Raw genomic sequence first — 25,198 nt, 5'->3', positions numbered from 1 at the left:
TTTATTCTATTGTCAGTCCCTGATTGTGAGAAATTCTTGTAGATAGGACCCCATGGAAGACCAGAAGTGACTATCATTGTCACTGCTGAAAATGGGCTACCCTCCGTATGTTTTTTTTTTTCTTGACCTTCATGTAAAACATTGTTCTTTACACTGTATGGAGAATGTCGATTTTTAATTCACGGAAATAGAACAAACAAACAAAAAATCATTAAGTTTCTCAATCGTGATAATATTCACAATTCGGATTTCACGAAAAACACTAAATGGTCTTCACCTCTCAACCCATTTTCTCTCCTTTGTCGAAAAAGTCGCTAAAGCCAAACACATGTTTGATCATACGTTGCGTGTCTTCATAGACTTCCCGAAGGTTTTCCATACCACGAATAATGATCAAGAAATATTATACTTCATTAATTGTGTCACTATGGTATCTCTGGTATTCAAGGCCTTGGATTATTTTGATGGAGTGGCAATACTTTCATGACTGCCCTACCAAGTTGTAATTGCAATGATGTTTGAGTTTGTATACATCAGTATATGTTTATATAATTTGAGAATTCAAAGTTGTTTTGTTGAATGTTATTTCGTTGTATATTTTGTTATACTGTTAATGACGTTTTTTATCTGCATATGTAATTAAGCAGGGCCCCTCAAGGTAAATAAAGTAACCAAATGAAAGGGTTATGTTTTGCTCAATGAATATTGAAATTAATAGATGAATAATTCTAAGTTCAGGAGCTACCTTGCTGATGGCAAACCGAATACGTTTCGTTTTCTGGTCTTGCAAACAATCTGTCAGCTGGATGTGGTGTTCCTCAAGGAAATTTACTGGAACCTCTTTCGTACTTATCACGTACATGAATAGTATAAGCTGTGATTAAGCTCCTAATATATTTTTATCTTTCTATTGCTTACAGATGAGTCAAACGTATCTATTTTGCATTAAAATCCTCACATTTTTGTACATATCTAGAATTCTGAATTTTGAATTATTACTTTTCTGTGTAGTGTCATGTGCAGAACACCAGATCTGAAGATCGCCCCTGTGTATGATTTACTTCTCAAATGATTTCATGCACGTAAAAACAAGGCGATTTATTCGTATATGTTTGCTCGAATGTTTTGTCATCTATTTTCTCTCTTTAGAATCTCTTGCATTTTCTATGTTTTTCTATATTTTCTACGTATGTGTGTGCTCTTTCGATGTATGTGTATGTCAGATTTCATCTTTAGAAATGGATATAATTGATTACAGTTGATGGATAAAATTCCACCCAGTTATCATGTAATATCATATTATCTTCATGATCATAATGATATCTTTAAGTAAAATAATTTCATCTATCACCTCTGTCTTTTTCTTGAATATCATATGTGACCCTGCACCTCAAAACAAACAAAAAGTCGCCAGACACGAATTTTCAGTTAAGATCATATTCTGACAGAGTAGACTTTAAACTTTAAAATGATGTATAACTCAAATCAAATGGACTCTCCTATCCTATCTAAATATTGGAAAGAAAGCACAAACTCAGGAAAAGTGTGAACTGAGAAAAGAGGCTCTGAAGTACAGTGTCTATTCAAGCACTTAATCTTTACCAAACCGTGCTGGCTGTGTGATGAATGGGACAAAAAACAGGAAGTAAACCACCAGGGTAACCAGTGGCGTATCTAGGGAAAACGGCGCCCGGGGCAAGCGCGAAAATTGCGCCCCTAATTTCTGAAAAAGACTAGTGTTCAACCCCAACCCCATCCCGGTAGGGACTTTAAGCAAAGTCCACATGATATGCTTTTCAAGCCCTTGAAGGGGGTCTTTTGAGGGTGATTTAAATAAAATGAATTTTGATAAATTTTGGCGAGCGAGCGCAGCGAGCGAGCCGAAAATTTGTGTATTTCAGCTGACAAAACATGGAATTCTTGTCATTTTTTGCTTATCAAATCTTACAATTCTAATCAAGATAGTGACTGTCTTATAGATAACGATTTATCTATACCAACAAACTGAGTACTTTAAAGAAATCGGACTGTCTTCCGACGTCTAATACATAATGTCAACTTAGGTGAGAGAACTGAACCAAAGACCCAACTGGGTCAAGTGAGATTTGCCTGATCCATGAGGAAATGCGACCACTGTCACAATCCCACAATCTGGAAATACACTGTAAATTGTTACAGTGGTCGCATTTCCTCATGGATCAGGCAAATCTCACTTGACCCAGTTGGGTCTTTGGTTCAGTTCTCTCACCTAAGTTGACATTATGTATTAGACGTCGGAAGACAGTCCGATTGCTTAGGTGGAGATTTGCCTGGGCGACGAATATTGACTGCGCATGCGTACGAGTGGGAAGCATTTTGTCCGACAACTTGTCGGACAAAATTTGCTTTCAGCCAATCAGAAGCAAGGATTTCAGTAGCTTTTAACAGTTTGTCAGACGAAATATCCGACAAATTGCTTCATGAAATGCCCCCCCCCCCCCCATGTACGCGCGAGTGAGCCGAAATTTGTATATTTCCGCGTTATCATCACGTTTTGTTCTTATCTCCTTTTTGTTTTGATAAATTTTGGCGAGCGAGCGCAGCGAGCGAGCCGAAAATTTTTGTATTTCAGCTTACAAAACATGGAACTCTTGTCATTTTGTGCTTATCATATCTTACAATTCTAATCAAGATACAATGTATAGTGACGGCCTTATAGATAACGATTTTTACCAACAAACTGAAGACTTGAAAAAATACTCTAAATTAGTACGAGCGAGTGAGCCGAAATTTGTATATTTCCGCGTTATCATCACGTTTTGTTCTTATCTCCTTTTTGTTTTGATAAATTTTGGCGAGCGAGCGCAGCGAGCGAGCCGAAAATTTTTGTATTTCAGCTTACAAAACATGGAACTCTTGTCATTTTTTGCTTATCAAATCTTACAATTCTAATCAAGATATAGTGACGGCCTTATAGATAACGATTTTTACCAACAAACTGAGTTCTTGAAGAAATACTCTAAATTAGTACGAGCGAGTGAGCCGAAATTTGTATATTTCCACGTCATCATTACGTTCTATTCTTATCTTGTTTGATTTTTTTGGCGCCCCCCCCCCGTATGTTCGAAACCGTTGGCGCCTTCTTTTGATCCAATTGGCGATCGCTTCAGAACGAAAGAAATTGCAGCCGCTGCTCCGTGAAACATTTTGCCTGCTAAATATAGAATGACATGTGTGAACACAATAGACATTGTCATTGTCAGCGAGCGAGCCGAAAATTGTTGTACAATATTTCAGCTTACATAACATGGAATTCTCGTGTGAACACAATAAACATTGTCATTTTGTCCGAGTCATTGTTATGTTTTGTTTTTAGCTTTTTTGACTTGGTTTTCTGCCCCCCCCCCCCACCATTCTCCCCCCCCCCCCCTTTCCGGTGAGTTTCTTCTTCTTCTTCTTCTTCTTCTCCTTTTCTTTTTTCTTCGTTTTGTTTTTTTGCGCCCCCAAGAAGTGGCGCCCGGGGCACGTGCCCCCCTTGCCCCCCCCCCCCCCCTAGATACGCCACTGAGAGTAACAGCAATGAAGAGATTATAAGATTAAACTGAAATTAAGCATGCCTCATTAACACATTCTGTCCATAATCAATGCCAACTTTCAAAGCAGTAGCACTATCCTTTCAAAAGTTATTAGAGTTGAAAGTGAAGAGTGTGGACAAGGTTTTTCAGAAATGAAAAAGGGATTCTATAGACACACCTAATCACACTATTCTACCTAAAATGTTCGAGATAAACTGCTAAAAAAACACACTTTCCTGCCCGTTTTATGATACCAAATTTTAGCATAATGTAAAAGAAGACCCGCTCTTTCAGAAAATATGAAAAAGTCAAGTTCGGCTAAATTGACCCATTTCACTTATTTTCAGTCCTCACGCAAAATCAGTGTGTGCGACTTTATGTTCGTTTTGAGGTGCACGGTCACATATATTTTGTCTGCATTTCATATCTAGCGATTTGCGGTAAAAAAAAAAACACTTTGTCCACCTATGTGTTAAGAATTTAATTGATTTCATGAACATCCTGGCCTAAAAAAACACACACACAAAAAAAAAAAACCGAAAAAGGTTTGTGGCGTTATTTCAAGAGAAAAAAAAATCATGTATTTGCAAATTATTTACAAATGCCGACAAAGAGAGGGGACCCATCAGTGCAGAACCTCGCAGAAAATCTCTTTTTAACAGAACACTGATCTGATTCTACATCGCTGCATTGTTGTATTTGTATTTGTACGAGTTGATAATAAGCTCTTAAACCATTTCATTTTGATTGTTCCCGCTATCAAGGCCAACAGCACAGTCTATTAGTATTCTGTCTAAAAGCCACGGAGCAGCGATGGCCTTCCATGGCAGTCTTGTATTGGCAGTGATTACCTATGCCATCTTGGTGGTCATCGCGAGTGTTGTAACCCTGCTCACAGCGTACCTACTTTACATCAAATACACCCACATCAAATATCGCCACATTCCCGGCCCACAGAGGTCAAGGTAAGAAAGAGAACAATTAATAAGTGTTTAAAATTTTGCAAGTAAATGTACTGTATACTAATGAAAATGACTAAGATTGAGAGGACGATTATTTTTTTACGTTCTGGTTCTGATAAGGGTACCTTAAATGACACTGTGTGAGAGTCTGTCTTACAATATTTTATATGGGGTGAAGAGAGGTTTGTTTGTAGACTATAAATTAAATGATTATGTTCAATAAGCGAATTCATTGTGCAATTGATAGCTTTCCTTTTACCTCAAGCGCAGAGAATAATCGTTCATGTGTTTGATGGCATGTCTCTGGAAAGCGAAGGCCGTTCACGATAGATTAAAGTAATGTGTAGCATTATCATCCTTAAAGTGTATGTGATGCTGTAATGAGATAGCGTTTTACATGTAGCTCCTCTATCCTTACAGTTCAAGTGAGATATCGCAATTACTAAGTGCCAGCTGTAAACTCCTGTGCTCTCATCTTCTTCTTTAACACCACAGTAAAGCGGCAAAATGATCCCAGTATAAGTCATCTGGTCTGTCTGTTCATCTGCAGTCTCCACATTAAACAGCCACAGGAGGCTTAACACTCTGACATTCTGATATTGGTTTTAAAGAATTCAGTGGGCACATTCAATTTGCATAGCTTCAAGTTGTTGCGAGGTACAATGATTCATGGGATAATTTGCCTCGAAGCTGACAGAAACTGGCTGGCCATAACCTTTAACACTAACTTGACCTTTCACACATGATTATAATAGCTAAGACTTTACAAGAGTGTATGTGATTAAATATCTCATCTCTAAACCTAATGGCGTCACATGACATCAGAACTGCATGGAGCATATCTTGAACGGTTTAATAGTTTAGTACATCTGTGGCATGCATGATTCCACGCAATCGGGGAAACTTCTATTCCCATGGAACAAGACTAATGAATTTTTGACAGATGCAATTCTTTTGATTGTAATTCACAGCTTAAACCAAGACTTGATTAATCTTTATTCACTGTCTGAGTTTAACTTTTTTTTTCTTACTCACTTTCGTCATACAGCTTTATTTTCGGCAATGATGTTATGCTGAGAGAACGCTTGGAAGAGGATGCAGTTGGAAGGCTGGTATATGATATGTAAGTCTTCATTATATCTGAAATATACGATATATATATACATATATATATATATATATATATATATATATATAAGCATATATATACATATACATTATACAAGGACATATACAAGGAAATTCGAAGTTTAAAGTCCACGTATTCTTTTAGGAAGGCTGTAAAAACGATGTTGTTATCTGAATATCAGTAATTCCATTGTCATTGTTATATACACGAAATTCTTTCGTACAAATATCGACACAATTAATCTATTATGTAATAATGATTATGTAACCGACCATGACCTGTATCAACTGTCCACCTGTACCTCGTTGAAGAAATATTTTGTCATGTCTTGCTAAATCAGTGATACAGGTGATTTTATTTTGTATAAACCTTTAGTGAAAGCAGACAAGCCTCTCCCTTCCTTTTCTCCTTTCAACTATCCTATCTCTATGCAAGTCATCCCTCCATCCTATTCTCCTTCCGATGTAAATTATATATTATGTTATGCTACGGGGGCTGCACGCAAATCAAGCTACGCTTATGCTGTAGCCCCTCTGTATTATTCATTGTAGTATGTTTTGTTGTACTTTTGCTGTACATTGTACACAGGCAATGAACAAGAAAATACTTATATATATTGTGATATTTATGTTTGTACATGAATGTGTATATGTACAATGATGATACAGAAACCAATAAATCAAATCAAATCAAATCAAATCAAATCAAATATATATATATATATATATATATATATTGTATAGGCCTACACATGCTATACAGTCATGTACTAAAAAAGTAATGTCTTCAGGTTACCATTTTCTTGAGCGGCCAGGACCGTCCAACTATTATTCCACTTGTCTGTGTGTATCTTCACCTTCTTTCTGGCTGTACGTTATGTCTGTCGTTTAGATGTGAAGTTTCATAACATTAACACGCTACGAGCATACGTAAGGATTAGGAACAAAAAAAAAAAAATATGCAGGAAGTGTCTACTCCGCGATTATTTTGTTATTCTGACCTCTAACAAGAATGACATGCTTTTTCCCTCCTGCTTTTATTTTCCTTTTTTTCAATCAGGTACAAGAAGTATGGCATGATTCATAAGTGGCACCTCCTGCATCGTGTTCTTATTTTCGTCGTGGACTCCAAACTTGTCAAGGTAATAGGGAATTTTAGATTTTTGCGACGCTGACGTTCAGAGGGAACGTATGTATTCTATGTCCGGTTGTATTGTATGTTGAATTGTTGAATGAATAGTGATAATAATAATGGTAATGACAATTATAATAATAACAATAATAATAACAACAATGATAACAATGTTAATAATATTAATGATAATAATAATAATAATAATAATAATAATAATAATAATAATAATAATAAATGATAATAATGATACTAAATCTCGTCTGAGCGAGCGAAAAATTGCTCATCAAAATCGATATATGCATAGCTCGCGTTGCCTGAGTTTTCACTACGCGTTCTGAGCTATTTCTATACGGTTCGCTCCAAAGGTCTTCTTGATGTACCGATCATATGGGGCGCCATTTTTTTTCCTTTCTTTGTTAGTTAAAGTTGCGTCTCCGCGTAATATATAGCCACTTTTCAACACTACACACATCTGACACAGGCAGTGTCATATTACGGCACTGGACGTAGGCAGAGAGGAGAACGTCCAACGCTATCGTCGTCTCAAACGTCCGCTTCGCAATCTAACAAAGCTAAAGCTCCCTGCTTATGGTCCTCCTCCTATGATTTCAGGATGTACTATGCAAAGTGTTTTGTAGAAGTAAAGACATCTTATTATGAGTGTAATTGACCATGATATACTTCTCCATAAATCTTTTCATTTTGGTATCAGAGAAAAGGCATTCGAGTGGTTCAGAAGCTACCTCACTAATGGCAGGCAATATGTCTAGGCCTATCTTATACATCTACACGGCGTATCCCACAAACAAAAAATGCTAATGGCACTCTAGATGACTATAATGTTAAAATTACAACATGATATTGTTTATATCTTCACAACCGTAAACTACAATTCATTTCCTACAAACGGATGAAATTTTATGTGATATGCTCTAATAATCACAAAGACATTAGCATTTTTTCATTACACATCAGGAAACCGCTCCATCCAAGTTTTGTATTAAGTAGTATGTGTAGTCAGGTTCAGCGACCAACTTTGTTATCTATTCAAATGGGGCAAATAATATCTATTCCCGTGCAGCCACGGGCGTAAATCTGCAAGGATTTTCTTTTGTTCAGAACATGGGGATGACCTATTCATTAAGCCCTCCCTAATGAAATCTGATCAAAATCTGAACAGGGTACAATTAAGATGAATTCGAGGCAGAATTCAATAAACGAGCACCATGCAAGGCGACAATACTGAGAAATATTTTCAAATACAGGGAAACGGGTACAAGGTAAAATCTTAACAAAGGCAGATCGGGGAGAAGAGTAACAGTTCGAACACAAGAAAACATTGACATGGTCCACGTGAGGCAAAGCCTCATTCAAGAATCCCGACAAAGTTGCAGGAGAAACAATGTTCCACACGTAATTGGACTACGTACTTTATTCAACGTAATAACGAAACTTGGATTGAGAGGTTTTCTGATAAGTGCTGAAAGAAGGCTTATATCTCTGTGCTCAATGAACCATATTGCATAAAACTTAAACCAGTAGTATAAAATGAATGCTAATTTACGATTATGAAATTATATAAAATATAATTTGTTAATTTTCAAATTATACTCATTTAGAGTACCATTAGCATTTTTTGTGGGACACGCTGTATAATGCAAATCGTCAGTTGTGGTGTTCCTCAAGGAAACTTACTTGGACCTATTCTATTTGCTCCTTATTATGAACGATGTGGAATTCAACAAATATTCTTTCTTTTTTATTATTCGCTGACGAAACTAATGTATTTTCATCTAACACTGATCCTGAGGTGTTGATTGATACTTTAAAACAGTGAATTGATGAGGTTACTTCAGTGGACTATTTTCGATAAATTGTCGATGAAATGAAAAATACCTATTTATTGTCCCTGGAGATTCTACCGATGTATATTCTTCTTGATGACACAACTATAGAAGAGGTCTCTTCAATCAAATCCCTTTGTTGATAAAAGACTTACCTGGAAATAACATATTGACTTCATAATGTCGTAGCATCTCAAGAAGTTTAGACGTTATAAATAAAGTCCTATTAATTGGAAGGAATCATGGAAATGCCATTATACTGATGTTTTATGTAATGAAAAACAACAGCTTAAAGATTTGCTATTTGTCTCGTTTGTATTTAGGTCGATTTATGTACAAGTTTAAAGATAATTCTCTCCCTTCTAAATTCGACACAGGTTCATCAAAAATGGAGCTGTCCATTTATATCCTACCCGGCAATCGAATGAATTTTATTTGCCTTTAACCTGAACTATTTTTGCCGGAATTGTATGCTATTTTTCTGGTCCGAAAGTTTGGAATTGACTTTGGTAGTATAATATACAAAACAGCTTTACGTTTGAATACCTTTACGTTTAAATAAAAAAAAAAATCAATTGAAGAAATCTTTACATTTCAGACTGAGCTATATCTTTGTAAGCCTTAATTTCAAATTTGTTTGAGTGTTTTATGTTTGCTTTGAAAGTTAAAAAAAAATGATATACATGATTTGATTCGTTGGGGCACAGAATTCCACTTATCCTGTCCATGGTGTCGGATAGATCTATGGGTGACAAGTAACTTCGAGTTATTTAAATGAATGTCATTGCATTGACGAGTGGGATAAGTGTGTGAATTACTATTTCAGATGAATGTATCATTGAAGAACGGTAGCAATTTGTTGATGTACTTGAACATAAAAAGAATGGATTGATAGGTATGAAAATCATAGACTTTTAATACTTTCAGTTGTTTAAAAAAGGATTGGTATTAGCTGAATAAGCTGAATGTGTACAAATTCGGATGGCTTTCATCTGCAAATGAAATAACAAATCAATTTTGGATTTTTTTTTTTACAGTTACCCATTACAATATGACAGTAACTGATATGTGTTAAAAGGAAAACAATCATACAAGATTAAAAAGAACTTTCTTTGTAAAAGTTGGTTTCATCCTGTAAAAAGAAATACCAATCGTTTTCGAAATCGAGGTACATATTTGTTTAACATGTTCATTTCAAAGTTTAATCAAGAATAAGGCCTAAAAACCTCGTAGACTTCTTTTCACTAATAGGTACACTAAAAATAAAAATATATACTTTAGATTGAGGGCTCTTAAAATGCATAAAACAGGGATTATCAATGTTCAAAATAACTTATTGCACTTTAACCACAATGATACTTACGGCTCAAGAGGAATGCTCCGTAACGAATGCTTGTTGTGCTTTGTGTGAAGTGACTTGCTTTCCCCCCTTTTTTTGGGGGGGGGGAGGGTAGCGGCACATACTCATGCAACATTATTCATGCGCTCTAAGAAGATAATACTGTTAAATTATTATCACTCTGAAGTGGTGCCAAGCAGTAATGTTCATTATAATCACTCGAAATTTACATTCAATACTCAAAATGTTAGATTTACCATTGTGAGTGTTAAATTCAACATTTGCAAAAGGTTCGAGGAGTGACAGCATTCCAAATGTTGAAAAAATGATTTGCCGTTTTCATTTTTAGAGTGCAGATTGAGAAATGGTATCTTTATGGGATCTTGAATGTCAGGTTTGTAATGATGGGGTGTATGCGAGTTGCCAAGTGAAGTAATGACCTGTCCATCACTGATGGTTTGAATTATTTCCCTTTCCTGCCATGCTTGCAGACCATCTTGACCAATAGCCTGCACACGAAGCCGCCGTACGACTACAAAAAGATGCAGTTCGTGTTTGGTGAGAGATTAGGTGGCACTGGGCTAGTCTCTGAGCTGGACCATAGCAAGTACGAGAAGAAGCGTTCACTGATTAATCCTGCATTCAACAGAAAGTACGTACACTGTCGCAACGCTGGATTTTTTTTTTGCGATGTTTCTGACAAAAACATACTTAAAGTTGGTTTCGTCATTGAGGGTATGATGTATCTGTACCAACGCCAACAAATAATGACAAACAGGTCCTCCTCCTATATGGTAATTAGTCCAGTATTATAGCTCCAGTCACATGTAACAATAGTCCCAACGAGAGAGACCAGAAAGACGTGGTCTAGATTTTGATTGGTGTGCAATGAAGGATCATATCAAAGTTCAATATTCTGTGCGTGTACATGTATGAATATATATATATATATATATATATATATATATATATATATGTCAATTTTTGGATACTTTTGAAAGAGGAACGTGATGCAAATCTACATGTGAATTGAATGAATGCATCATTGCAAGCAAATCAAAGTTTGAGGAAAATCTGACAGTTCGTTGAAAATCTTTGTATATCTAAAGTTTCGGTGCAGCCATTGCTAGATGAGAAATAACACTTTGCGACGATTTGCATAAAAAACGATATATTGATGGAAATACGGAGACAATTCCATACAATAACCAATGAATCTTTTATGAAAAGTACACATTTCCTCAATTGTCACTGACAAAATTATGTAAAGGATCACTATAAGCCTCTGCTTACTGAAATAGATGTAAGTGAAGAGCTCTTTGATCATATTAGAAAAGTCAAAAGTGTTCCTGTCCCCGCACCGCACCCTCATTAAGACGGCTATCTCAATTGCATGAGCGTTCCCAATTTTTCGGAAAGGGGGTATATTTTAGGGAGAAAATCAAATACTGGTTCGTCAAGTACTTTTTCCAAGAAGTACGTTTATTTCTTATCAGGGGTAGTTTTCAACCTTTTATTTTTTCCTATTTTGGCTTTACACTACTGTATCCTGCATCTGCAAAGTACATGTTAAGTGATCCACGTCTTACAACCTCCGATTTTTGATAGATCATTCTTTTCCATCGTTTTACTCATTCTTACTTTTGCCTACATATATTATGCTCTGATTAACAGTCACTTCCTCTTCATCCCAGTCCAGTTTTCTGTAATTAAATTTTGTGTTGTAAGCTCAAACATACAGTTCACGTTGTGCCAATTTGACCTTGTGACAGACTTGCTGCTTACACAGTCATGTACTTCATGAACAAGAACCTAGATTTGTGTCTTTCCTGTGTTCTCGTGCCGCCAGGTACCTAATGGGTCTGATTGATAAATTCAACACCAGTGCCGACAGATTCGTTCGGAATCTTATGTCTGTTGCCGATGGCCAACAGGAAGTATGCATGTTGGACAAGTTCAACGCTGTCGCTCTTGACAACATAGGAAGGGTAAGCATAAAAAAAGTAAATGAATAAAAACTTTTTAGGCTTTTTAGGGTGGGGTTGAACGGTTAATGTAACTTTGGGAGCGTTATCAAAAAAAAATTTCTGGCTCTCATTTAGAAAATAAAGAAAGAAAGAAAAGAACCAACAATGTCTGTTGCGACACGGATTGTCGCCCCTACACGGATTGTCGCCCCCTACACGGATTGTCGCCCGCCCTCGAAGCACAGTTTGCTGTGTAATATCGTTCTGGACATAATCATTGAAATACTAACACATAACTTACATGGCTACATCCATGTGCGTGCACATGATAATTTAGTGTCCGTTTGTGCGTGTGCGTGTGTGTGTGTGTGTGTGTGTGTGTGTGTGTGTGTGTGTGTGTGATGGAAGAATGTGTTTATTATGTCAGTTTTTTGCGTATGTGTTTTTAGCTGCGCGTGGGGAAGGATGCCTAGTAAGCTGTTGCTGGCATAAACATTGATATTGATTTTATCAGCAGCTTTGAATTTGATGAGTTTGTTTGGCAGATTTGTATATGAATTCGGAGTGGAGCTTGCGTGCGGGCGGATGCTGCTTTTCTGCATACGGTCCATTATGTCTTATTTATCAACATTGGGAAATCGTTTCATCAGGAAGGATGTGGTATCGGTTCGGGTGTGCGTCGGTATGTGGGAAGGGGGTTACATTTCGTTATTGCAAAAGTTTGTTATTCTGAAGGCTCATTCGTCCGAAGGCTCATTCGTCCGAAGGGTCATTATTCCGAAGGTTCGTTATTCCGAATTTCATTTTTGGATCAACGAACCACTAGGTGTAGGGAATTGTGTGTTTCGGATAAATGAAGCCTCGGAAAAAACGAAACTTCGGAATAACGAACCTTCGTGTGTGTGTGTGTGTGTGTGTGTGTGTGTGTGTGTGTGTGTGTGTGTATTTGGGTCGGTGAATGTGGGTGTGGGATGATTTAGGTTTTGTTTAATCAGGGGTTGGTGGGTTGGGGATTGGATTTGAAGAAGGATAGTTATAAATGGTATGACGGATGTTGGTAGGATTTAATATTTAGGATAGATGTAGGCCCTAGATTTGTTTCGGTTTGGGAGGGGAGGGGTGGTGGGGGTTTTTATGACTGATTTCATTCTAGATTTGTGTAATATATTTGTGTGGTTTTTTTATGTATATGCCCTTCTAAGTAAGAAGGTGTTACATGATCCAAACCAATATATTCAAGGAATATAGGTTTGGTAGGGCCCTATACATGTCAAAACTTTCTCGTGAAGAAATTATTAATAGGGTTGGTCTATAATCGAGTTATCTATGTTGAAGTGAGATTATTTGTGGTATAAATTGACACATGGATTTGCTTTTGTTTCGAATTGCCATTTGTAACTTTGTTGTTCATGTTGCACCCAGAATGGGTCGATTTATGAATGATTTGAATGAAATCAATAAATATCAAGGAAAAAAGTGTTGAGTTGGTTTGTTTGCATTATGAGGTTTGTTTGAGTGTTTGTTGGTGTTTGTTTGTATTACGTATGTATTAGCGGTGTGCAATGGTAGTTCGTTTGTGCTAATTAATCAAGTAACGATTGACAAATTTTTTACGGCGTGTGGAAATTATTCGCTCATGCATAAAGCATGCCAAACCTATTCTGGGACAAAGAATAGTGGTATGGACGTTCTAGTTTATAAGACTGATGGAAGAAAATGACTGCAGGGAAAAATGAACAGACAAACAACATTTGGGGAGGGTACCTCCCTCGTATGTATTTTCTCTCGGTCTCTCTCTCGCCTAGCCCGCCTCACCGCTGATATTTGGTTGACACACCCATACTATTTTTAGATCAACGCTGGTGTGAATTCTTTAAACACGTGCTCATACACTCTGAAGGCGTTTGTATTGCCACAGTGCAGTAGCGCCACTATATTCCACATACACACGTAAACATACAGGCACACGTATACACACAGACAAACAAACCACTACCACTATGTAACCACCACACATGCACAGTTTCTACACATTGTATTATTATACTCCAAACACACACACAAACACACACACACACACACACACCGTCACACACAACAAATCATACACATCACATATCATGCAGCTCACAATACACACACACACACACACACACACACACACACACACACACACACACGCACACACACATACGCATAACTTACCAGTCATACCCATCCCACCAAAGCTTAACATCGGAGGAACCACCCCGAGCCCGGGGCGACAATCCGTGACGGGGCGACAATCCGTGTCGCAACAAATTTTATTGCCAACACGGATTGTCGCCTTCGAGGTCAAAAACTGGGAACTGCACAAGCGTCACGGATTGTCGCCAGGCGACAATCCGTGTAGGGGGCGACAATCCGTGCCGCCAGCGCCCGTCACGGATTGTCGCCCCGAGCAGGAGGCGACAATCCGTGTAGGGGCGACAATCCGTGTCGCAACAAATGTCTAGTCCTGCAGCCTCTCACCAGATTCCCCCCCCCCCCCTTTATCCGCGGCCATGTTGAAAATACAAACAAACAAACAAACAAAAAACAAACAAACAGACAATAAAGCACAAACATGACAGATACTGCAGTTAACTGCACTGCACATGAAATCAAGCTTTCATGCGTGCAGCAAGTATAGAATCGACAAATGGTATATTGGTCCGAATAATGGCGTATAAGTGAAGAGGAATTTGTTTTCAATGTGTTTTTATGCATTCTGCTCTTCATCTAAACAACAAAATGTCGTGTATTTTAAACTCCTTTCCTTAGAAAGTCGTTAGAGCAAGCCATCAATCTTTTTTTTTTTTGAATGCTTACAAAGTCTGGTGTGCAGTGGCACCCACTGAACATCCTTCCTTTCTCGGTTTGAGCTCTACCAGATGAATTCAAACAGATAAATTTCAAAATCATGAAAGTTGTTTTAAGGGACATTTCCTATAAAAAGGCATGATAACACATTGAGTGATAATCCCACGTGTGGTGTGCGCATATCGGATTGCACAGTATGTTGCTTATCATCATGAACAAGCAATTTATCAATTTTCTTCTCGAAGACGCGTACGATATTTTATCAGTTTTCATCGTCATAACCACCATTCTCATCATCACGTATTTACATCTCTTTTTTTCCGTGCTACTATTTTTTTTTTCAGGTTGGATTCTCCATGCAGTTGGATGTTATCGATGATCCTAACTGCCCATTTCCGAGTGCTATCGAAACGGTTAAGAAGGGCGTGATGGAGACACTTTTGAAACCTTGGCTGTGGGTAAGGTCTTAGATGGCTCGACAAAAGAGATCGGAATACTGAAGATTTACTGGATAAAGGAAATTACAGCAGCAATACCAGTGAATAATCGTAATGAAAATAATGCTACTGTTACTATATATATACTTTTATAGAAGAGAAGAAAAACAAATAAATAAGAAAAGGGAGGAGGAGAAGCTATCTAGGAGAGAGTGAAAATAAGAACACAAGGACGAAGAAGAAGGGAGAAAAAGAGGAAGACAGAAAAGAAGTTAGTTCACTCCGCAAGAGCTTGGAGGATAGTGATTTGATATTTGTATATCCATAATCCGTAATACTTCACTTATTGTACGAAGATCGGAGGAGGCGGGATGATCAGCTGTACAGATTACAGACATGATTTGAATGAACGATGGTTGTGCAACCTTATTTTGCATGGAGGGGACTAGAGTAATGCAATGGTATAATGTGAAGGACGAAGAGCGAGAGGAAAGACCGGACATAGGTGGGGTTGGCGGCACTGGACATAGCAACTATGTTGAATCCTGCACTGCACATACAGCTTTGACCAAGATGTTGCACCTCTTATGTCCCTCTTACGACACTTCCTTTACAGGATGAGAAGCAACATGTTGAGAGCAGTCTTAGCAGGGACCGTTCAAAAGTTATACATTTTTCTGCTCAGTCACTGCAACTCAATGAGAAGACTTGTGCGGCTTGTAATGTCACATGAGTATAGAACGATATTTCCTATCAGATGAAGACGTAAGGAAAACAAGTCTTGGTTTCTTGAATACCTTTCTTCTCCGTGTCTCTGTCACTCCATATCTTCAGATGGTACCTACAAAGGAGGCGGCAAATTTTCGAACCGAAGTGAGAGAGGCGGCTCGTCTCATTCGCAACGCCGGTCGAGACATCATCCTTGAGAGGATGGCGTCCCGTCGGAGGGGAGAAGACGTCCCCAAAGACATCCTGACTCACATCCTGAATGCTTCTGATAACCTCAGCAACCAGGGGTTTGGCATGGAGGAAATGATTGATGAGTTTCTAACCTTCTTTATAGCAGGTATACCCAGCTAACAATCATTTGCCAGTGCTGGTTATAATCAAATTATGTAGGAGAGCTTACAACATTCTGTTTGAAGTTACTGGTTATTTGCTGCAGCCACGGAAATGAACTAACTGCTGCATCACATGGTATTATTGCAAAGAACCATCAAGAGGTTTGCATCACTATTTGTTACGTTCCCAGAGAATGCAGCCACAGCTGGTGCGTCACTTCTGTAAAGCGTAGAAATTAGTCAATCCCCCAAGATAAGGATCGAAATGCCCATATATCTGAGGGACGTGGCACAAAATTGAACTTGCGAATGCACGTGTGGAGTGAAAATGGGGATGAATTCTTACACCATTTCTCATTCTATTTGAAAAATCCTGTCAAGATAAATTACGCGGTATCTGACACTGCTTGTTGTACGTGCCAATGCTTTAAAGGATCTAAAAAAAGACTCCTCCAATAAAGAACAACTGGAAGAGGACCAAGAAAAATAATTTTGATTAAGGACTTTACATTGATTTACATTGATTACATTGATAATTGATGCCATTTCAGTTAGGAGAAAGAAAAGGCCGGTCTCATATATAAACTCTTATGAGTAGGACCTACTTTTTCAGGACTCCGCCATGAAGTGGTCGGTGCATAAGGCACGCTTTTGTGTTTTGTAAAGCCTTTAAAATAGAAGGTAATTTTGCTGTGTTTTGATGCAGAGCAAAAACAGATAGAGCATCTCAAACAAACAAAAAGATGATAATAATCGTTCAGAAAATGTGAAATAGCGCCTCGATCCATACAATGTTTTTAGTTTTGCAGATCTACCCGTTTGTCCTTCACCATGTTCATTTTTTATAAGAATGGTCGAATAGTAAAAACATTTGTCCTTTGCATATTCCACCAGCTCATTTCAGAGATTACTTTTAGATTTTTGGTGTCCCTTTATGGACCATCCAGCAACCAGTGGTCTAGAACCTGTTACAGACGATGGCTTTAAACAGGCAGTATCGATTAGAAAAGAAATAGCGATACGGAAGAAAAATGCAAACATCATTGGTGAACTTGACAGCATTATTTGTGGCTCTTTTTGATGTGCCTCTTCTGAAATGAGTGTGTGCATAAAAAAAGAACTTCTCAGTGTAATAATAAATGAAGAGCTTGCTTCCAAAAAAGGCGCTAAATTCATTGACAAATGATGGATTTAGCGCCTTTTGGAAGCAATCTCTATAATACTTACCATGTGTGTATCATATTTTTATAACCCGCCCTCCCCTTTTTCCCATTTTCGCAAAATTGTCGCATTGCAACACAAAGGTCAAGAAACAACTGGCAGTTTACTATCTTTCACCATCCAGCAGTTGTGCCGATACCCAGATGTCTATGAGAAGTGAGTGTTGGTTCTTTCTTCTTCTTTTTTTTTTTGTATGGCTATCACACCTTCAACTTTTAGAATATGTTCAAATGAAAATATGTTTTTTTCGACTATACAGAGCTAGCATTGTTTTTTTTTTATATAGTCCTTTGTTACATTTTGCTTACATTCATTGTAATACATGTTGTCTCATTGTCATATCGGTTGATGTAGTTGAGCAGCACAAGCCCGTGGATTATAATAATGATAACCTGAATGATAATGATAATAATAATGAAAATAAAAATGATAATAATAATAATAATGATAACAGTAGCAACAATAGTAGTAGTAGTAGTAGTAGTAATAATAATAATAATAATAACAACAGTAATTATAGTACTAATAGTAGTAGTAGTAATAATGATAATGATAGTAATAACAAAATGCTTATTATTATAGCTCGTGTTACTGCTGAAGTAGACCTCTCTATGCGCTTTTAGGGGGAGGGTTAAAGGGAACCCAAACCCAAAAAGCAATGTGGATTGAGTGAAAGCAGTAACTTTAGCAGAACACATCAGTGAAAGTTTGAGGAAAAATCTCACAATCGATACAAAAGTTATGAATTTTTAAAGTTTGGGTGTTGGAACCGCTGGATAAGGAGACTACCAGAGGTTATGACGTATGTGTGGACAACAATATAAAGAAAATATAAAGAAAATTCCACAAAAACTCACTTCTCTAGCATTATGAAAGAGCACTTGACTAACCGCTTTCAGAAAGCAGGGGAATAATTGCTACCGTTAACATATGTCAGTATCAAGTTGATGGAATGTGTAATTTTCATGAAAAATGATTTTTTTTTTTTTGGTTGTGAAATTCCCTTTATATTTTCTTTATAATTATTGTCGTCCACACATGACGCCATAACCTCTAGTAGTCTCCTCATCCAGCGGTTCCAACATCAAAACTTTAAAAATTCATAACTTTTGCATCGATTGTCTCATTTTCCTCGAATTTTCACTGATACGTTCTACTAATATTGCTGCTTTCTCTCAATCCACATTTCTCTTTGGGTTTGGGTTTCCTTCAAAATATGGGGGGGGGGGGGGGAAGGAAATCACAGTGTCAATGATGACAAGAATTTCACGCAGTGAGATGTAGGCAGGGTTCAAATATGATCAGTCCTCAATATTTTTTGAGGATTTTGATGTGCTGGCTCACATTTTTTCCCCTAAATTGTGATATGCTCTGTATGCAGAGGGTCTCCGTGTACCGCTTCAATAAGTGGAGTTTAATCCGAGACCAGTGTAAGTCTTTGAATAAGAGCTTGTGCTCATCATGATATTTTGTTTCAATGTTTGTTCGTTTTTCTGCTTTCTCTGTTTGTTTGTTTTTTTCTCCACAGAGTGAAGCAGGAGTTAGATGAGAAGTTGGGGGACAAAAAGTTTGTCTCTTATGAGGATATCATGAAGCTCGAATACCTCATGCTGGTGAGTGGACCTTGCACGTCATATTGTCACGTCATAACGTTATTTCATTATAATGATTATCATCATTCCATTACTAGTACTATTTCTACCATCGTCATCATCATCAGTACCTCTTTCATTGAAGAAGGGTGTCTTTTCACCGGCGTTGGTTTGTTTGTTTGTTTGTTTGTGTGCAAAATAACTATAAAAAAGTTGCACACGGATTTGAATGAAACTTGAAGGAAAAGTTGATAATGACACAAAGAACAGATGATTAAAATCCAATTTTTGACACTGAATCTTTTATGGAGTTTCAAAGGATTTTTTTATCTTTTGGCTGATAAGGTCAATGAACTTTGGATTTCAAGCTGTACGTATTTGAGATTTGCATACGAAGCGCGTGCTCTCACTACTGCTCTTAGAGGTTGATGACGTAAACAAAAGGCTTCTATCTTGGGAAATTTGACGATTTTCGGCATGAGTGTATGGGGGTGGGGGAAGAGCTGTTTGGCGGAGGTCTGCGCTCTCCGAATGTTTTTCTATATAGTTACCTCCGCCAAGGGAGGAGGTTATGTTTTCATCGGCTTTGGTTAAACATGCTTGTGAAACGTAGCCAAGAACTAAATCAGATTGTAACAGAATTAATGCTTTTGAAATGTGGTGCTGGCGGCAGAAATAATGTTTAAGATCCCCTGGACTGCAAGAAAGAACAATGCTATAGTGTCCTTTAAAAGGTCAACCCAAAGAAGAGACTACATGTACTTGATATGATAAATCATCTTGAACTTACCTGCTTTGGTCACATAGCAAACCAAGAAAACAACTGCATTAAAAACCTGGTGCTCTAGGGGAAAATTGAAGGCTCAAGAAGATGAGGACAACCAAACGCTCGATGGATTGATAGAATCAAATCACCTGTTGGTAAACTCCTGCAGCTTATATCAGCTGTTTATCAACTCGCTAGTGATCGTAAGAAGTCGAGACTAATCATGGAAGTCACGAACATGGTCATCCTTGACAGAAAAGAACCAGGCAAGCAAGCAAGCTTGTCATTTAACGAATAAACAAGCCAAATGTCCCCGACATCTTGTTTCACTTCAGAATAAATCTTCAGGTTGCTCATAAAGATGGCGACATCGAACCCCGATCATCAAAGACCCACATGTAGGGCCTACCTGTAGAATTCTTTTGTCCATCCACAGAAAACTGACAGCTCGTTGAATAATCAAACCCAGTTGGAACTCGCCAGTACTTGAACCTCATTGGACTAAAAAGTCCACTTGCCTCTCTGACTTTAAGGAACTACATGTATAAACAAGAGCTACTTTTTTAAATATATTTCAACTTTTACGAAAGATCACTGCTCCTGTCACCGTTGTATTATTCTATCGTGCTGTAATCAATTTCTGCAGGTTCTGAAGGAAATACTGAGGCTGTTCCCACCGGCTCAAGGCGCAAGCCGTGTACTGGGATTTGACGTCCAGTATGAACAGTACCATCTGCCCAAGGGAACTATAGTTATGGTAACAATAATTATTCAGGGGAATGCTTGTTTAGCGACACGCGTCTATGTGTTGAGAGATCGGGGCCTTATTTGCAAGGAAAAATAAAACTGTAGGAGCTAACTGATTTCTTATTAATGCAAAATGGCAGCTAATAGCTAAAAAAAAAAAAACCACAACGTTCCCTACCACAAACATTCAACACGGTTAGGAGAGAGAGAGAGAGAGAGAGAGAGAAATAATCATATCATTTCATTTCTTTATTTTGTCCGAATTATGTATAAAAACATGGCATGGAAAATTGGTGTTGTCACACATTCATAACAACATTTTGACAACAGATAAACAAATTAAAACAAATTACATTACATATAACATTAAATGAATATTCACAAAAATTACAGGAAACTAAGCATACATAAAAACACAATCTACCATCATGTGGTGAACGTGCAAGGATGGGAAAATAAACATATATATGTACATACACAGAAAACTATGAAAGAATCAACTGCTACAAAAGATATATATAACCACAAATTCTAAAACACCTCACTTTATACAGACTATAACAACATCATAATCCATGAATTATAACACATATTGCACATAATTCCTTGCACCCCCCCCCCCCATACAAACAGCTAAAATCTGCTTCCTTTCACTGATGCCCTGAGCTGACACGCCTGATGTGCACAATCAATCAAATATTGCACATCAACATACAAAATTTTATTTACGTACATTAATCAACTACATCTTTTTGCAATTTACTTTGAGGGATCACGGGATATTTCCGATATCAAAAAAAAAAGTACATTTCTATTAATACTACTTTTTTTAGCTTAACCACAGAGGTACAAAATAAACTCTCATCGAGTGATTGATGTGAAATTTTCCATTTTATTGTTCCTTTTCTTAAGGCGTGTGACTATTCTCTGTCATTTATCATCCATAATGTCATGGAGACCTGAATAAGTTCACGTTCCTGTTTCAGATTTGCACTCAGGCCATGGGATTGATGGATTGCTACTTTGACAACCCGGAAGAATTTCGTCCTGAACGCTTCCGATACGAAGATGACGAACAGTGAGAGCATTGATCTGTCCTTTCATTTATTTATTTATTTATTTATTTATTTATTTATTTATTTTAGAAAGAGATAGCAAGAGAGATACAGTAAGAAAAATAAAAGGATATTGCAATTAGATATTTCATTTTTATTGTTCATTCACGTGTCCTGCATGTTCTATGCATGTAAGAGCATGGTAGTCAAGCTGATAGAGCTCTTTTAATCTTTACATTCTATCTCTTGCACGTTGATCGTCTAAAATAGATAGATAAATGACTAATTATATAAAACTATAAAAAAAATAACAAGGTTAACTGTGCACTACCAAGATGTTCTAATTCCCGCAATGGTTTGATTGCTGATATAGACAGTGTGTGTATGTGTGTGTGTGTGTATGTTTGTTTGGGTTTTTTTTTTTCTTTCTTTTTACAACGTTACGTGAAAGCTTACTGGTAGCAGCATATTGTGATAAACACAAAGTAACTACACTATAATATCAGTGGAAAAAATAGCAAAGAAATGGGATTCCCGATGGAATCCCATTTCCGATAGAATCCCATTTCTTTGCTCATTTTTCCTCTAATAAATTATATCAATTTCTAGTCAGTTTCCCTTTGTTTGCATTGTTATATACTATAATAATTATGTTACATGTTTTACCTGTGTCTTTGCTTTTGGGTGATGTGATTTTGTTCCGCAGCATAAAATCAAAACACGGTCTTGTAAAGAAATTGAAACTGTTACTTCTTTTTGCTGTATATATATATATATATATATATGTATATATATATATATGTATACTACGCTGTTTTGTTGGCCTATGATAATGCAGGTTTAAAGTAAGATACTGTTTTTCCAAACCTGTATTCCTACACGTCTGTGGCAGGAAAATTACTGTTTTTCGGTGCCAAAAATATGCCTTCTCAACCATCAGAATACTGCAATTCTGATTCTGATTTCTCATTCTGATTCTGAATTATTCTGAACTCTGTTTACAAAGCTGGCATCCCTAGTCGTTATTCAATATTAGTCTACTATACTTCTACTGGTTTTTCTATGAGCTCTATGTTTTATTGGTTATAGTATGTCATCCAAAAGGTTTTCGTTTTTGCGAAGGTTCGTAATTCCGAAGGTACGTAAGTGTGCAGTCTTTACTTTTCTGTATAAGCAAACCTTCTGAATGAAGAACCTTATTGCGTGTTCGGAGTTACGATCCTTCGGAATAACGAATCTCTGAAATAGTGCCACAAATACTCCGATTAAATCACTTTTTTTCATTTTCAGATAAACCGAACCTCTAGGTTTAGGGAATTTTGTGTCTGGGAATAACAAACCTTCGGAAAAAACGAGCCTTATTTCATTTGCGGATTAACAAACCTTCAGAGTAACAAACAGCACTAGTTTTATCATACGTTTTACCAACAGACGGATGAGGTCCATGTATGCCTACATTCCCTTCTCGTTTGGTCATCGGTCGTGCATCGGTCAACAATTCGCCTACGTACGTATGACAATATTTGCATTCATTTCATTGTTGTTGTTTTTGTTTTTTTCATTGAAATCACCGTTCCTTATGGGTCCATTGATTTTTGAACTCCATTTAAGCAATGCCTTTTTCCTTGTCAGAAAAAAATCTGTCAATTGATTTTTTTTTTTCTTTTGCCAATGCATTTAGGAGTTAATGAGACTCCCGTGGATATGCTGAAATACATATTTGCTGTTGCTGAACAGTGGTCACAAACATTGATGAACTTCACAATGATAATCGTGTAGCTACAACCCTACAAGTATTTCGTGTTCGATCGTCTGAAACAAAACTAATTTGTGAGTGCTGGATGATGGCAAACCGTCGCCCGTCCAACCACATGCACGTGGTCAATCATTCGAGCAATCGAAGCGCTTCACCAGTTTTCTCATCGACCAATGACAGCTACGGTTTAAATTTCATCTTCCAATTAAAACCTTTCCCCATCGACCAATCAAATGCTGTTCTTTTCAAACAAAGAATTAGTGGATATTGCAATCAATTCATAACTTACACGCATCCCCTGAGTCCAGAAACGATGGAGGGAACTTCGCTAATTAAAGGGGATGGCTAGTAACTGATCAGTGGGAATCAGTGGGAATTCTGGAAGATGATTGTTCCAATCCTTGTGGGATTCATTTAAGAGTACATTATATATCTATTGTTGTGTGAAAATCATTTGCTTCAGAATGGTCTCATATTCAAGTAATGTGCAGTTTAATGTTTCCAGGTTAGCGTGCCTGGTCAGTGACGGGGCATTAATCTGCACATTACTTGAATATGACCGTTTTGAAGCAAATAATTTTCACACAACAGTAGATATATAATGTACTCTTAAATGAATCCCACAAGGATTGGAACAATCATCCCTCAGCATTCCCACTGATTCCCACCGATCGGTTACTAGCCATCCCCTTTAAAGGATGACGAAAGGGGACGAATGATTAATTAGTTCACAAGTAATACAAAAGACCTCGGGGAAACCCCTGGCAACCAGGGGCATGCATCTAGAATCACCACAATCTTTTTATCATGTAATATGATTTTCTGTTTGTATTCTATGTTCGCTTGTATTTCATATTGAATTGCCAAATAGATAAATGATAGTAATGAAAATTAACACCGGTAGGAAGGACGCTATAGCGTTGATTAATTCTAATTAGGAGGTTTGATTGATTAACATCATTCTCTGTCTATGGAGACATAGATTTCTAACGGCTCATGCCTTTCGGAAATTTTACCCGAGTGGGCAATTTTGCCAATTCGTACATTTGTGGAGTATAGGAAATTGACCATAAAAGCATCAAAAGATTGACTGCCTCTTCTAAACCTTTTAGATTGAGGCCCGCATGATTCTGGCCAAGCTGTTGCGGAGTTTTCACTTCAAGTTGGTACCGGGTCAGAGGTTCACTGCCTCTACGCGCATCACCCACAGGCCAAGAGATGGGTGTCTCACGTACATCAGTCAGCTGTGATGTGGTCATCAGACACCTATAGCGAGAAGCTCAAGCTTTTGTTGAATGTCCTGCATTTCACTAGAGAGTTGTTTGTATGATGTCTCTTTCTCTATACTGAAATTAATTGCTTCAATCATGTCAAAAGCACTATACTGTCTATAATGTATTTCGTTCCATGCCTTTCTGTTTGTGTCATACCTTGTTTGCCATTTAAGAAGGAAAAAATGTGAATGGATTTAATACTTCAGTATGCCACCCAATTTTCGAGCAAAATCCCACAAAGTTATAAAATGTCAAAGGTCATATCTTTGGCCCTTCTCCCGGAAAAAAAAAAATCAGCTTTACTCATAATCTCATAACTCGTCATTCTGATGTTTGCTATGTACTACATATGTATGTACATAAATATATATATATATATATATATATATATATATATATATACATATATATATATATATATATATATATATATATATAGTCATTTTGAGTCATTTTGAGTCATTTGTTGTAGCGGTAGTTATTACTTTTGTTGATTTTCTTTCACTCGAGTGAATGGAA

The 25,198-nt window shown here is 37.2% G+C and overlaps 1 protein-coding gene across 1 annotated transcript; it reads left to right on the top strand.

The window, feature by feature from the left end:
- Positions 1-4,367: 4,367 nt before the first annotated feature.
- LOC139732398 (cholesterol 24-hydroxylase-like) lies at positions 4,368-24,655 on the top strand. The gene is made up of 13 exons (XM_071643263.1): positions 4,368-4,519; positions 5,565-5,639; positions 6,705-6,786; positions 10,454-10,614; positions 11,812-11,950; positions 15,115-15,228; positions 16,042-16,273; positions 17,573-17,645; positions 19,018-19,102; positions 20,494-20,604; positions 21,593-21,672; positions 23,081-23,156; positions 24,518-24,655. The coding sequence occupies exons 1-13, from the start codon at positions 4,368-4,370 to the stop codon at positions 24,653-24,655; spliced, it is 1,518 nt and encodes a 505-aa protein (XP_071499364.1).
- Positions 24,656-25,198: the final 543 nt, after the last annotated feature.

The sequence above is a fragment of the Diadema antillarum genome, unplaced genomic scaffold, assembly GCF_040938485.1.
Source record: "Diadema antillarum isolate AM-2024a unplaced genomic scaffold, OU_Dant_1.0 seq00000419_RagTag, whole genome shotgun sequence".
In the NCBI taxonomy this organism is placed as follows: domain Eukaryota; kingdom Metazoa; phylum Echinodermata; class Echinoidea; order Diadematoida; family Diadematidae; genus Diadema; species Diadema antillarum.
The sequence above is the reverse complement of the archived record's forward strand: the minus strand, read 5'-3'. Positions and strand labels throughout refer to the sequence as shown.

What these genes read in the sequence shown, in the direction of transcription:
- LOC139732398 (XM_071643263.1), top strand. Translation starts at nt 4,368, where the DNA reads ATGGCCTTCCATGGCAGTCTTGTATTGGCAGTGATTACCTATGCCATC. An exon ending in CCAAGGGAACTATAGTTATG is followed by an intron (nt 20,605 to 21,592) that starts GTAACAATAATT and finishes ATTTGCACTCAG; the next exon opens with GCCATGGGATTGATGGATTG. An exon ending in CGATACGAAGATGACGAACA is followed by an intron (nt 21,673 to 23,080) that starts GTGAGAGCATTG and finishes TTTTACCAACAG; the next exon opens with ACGGATGAGGTCCATGTATG.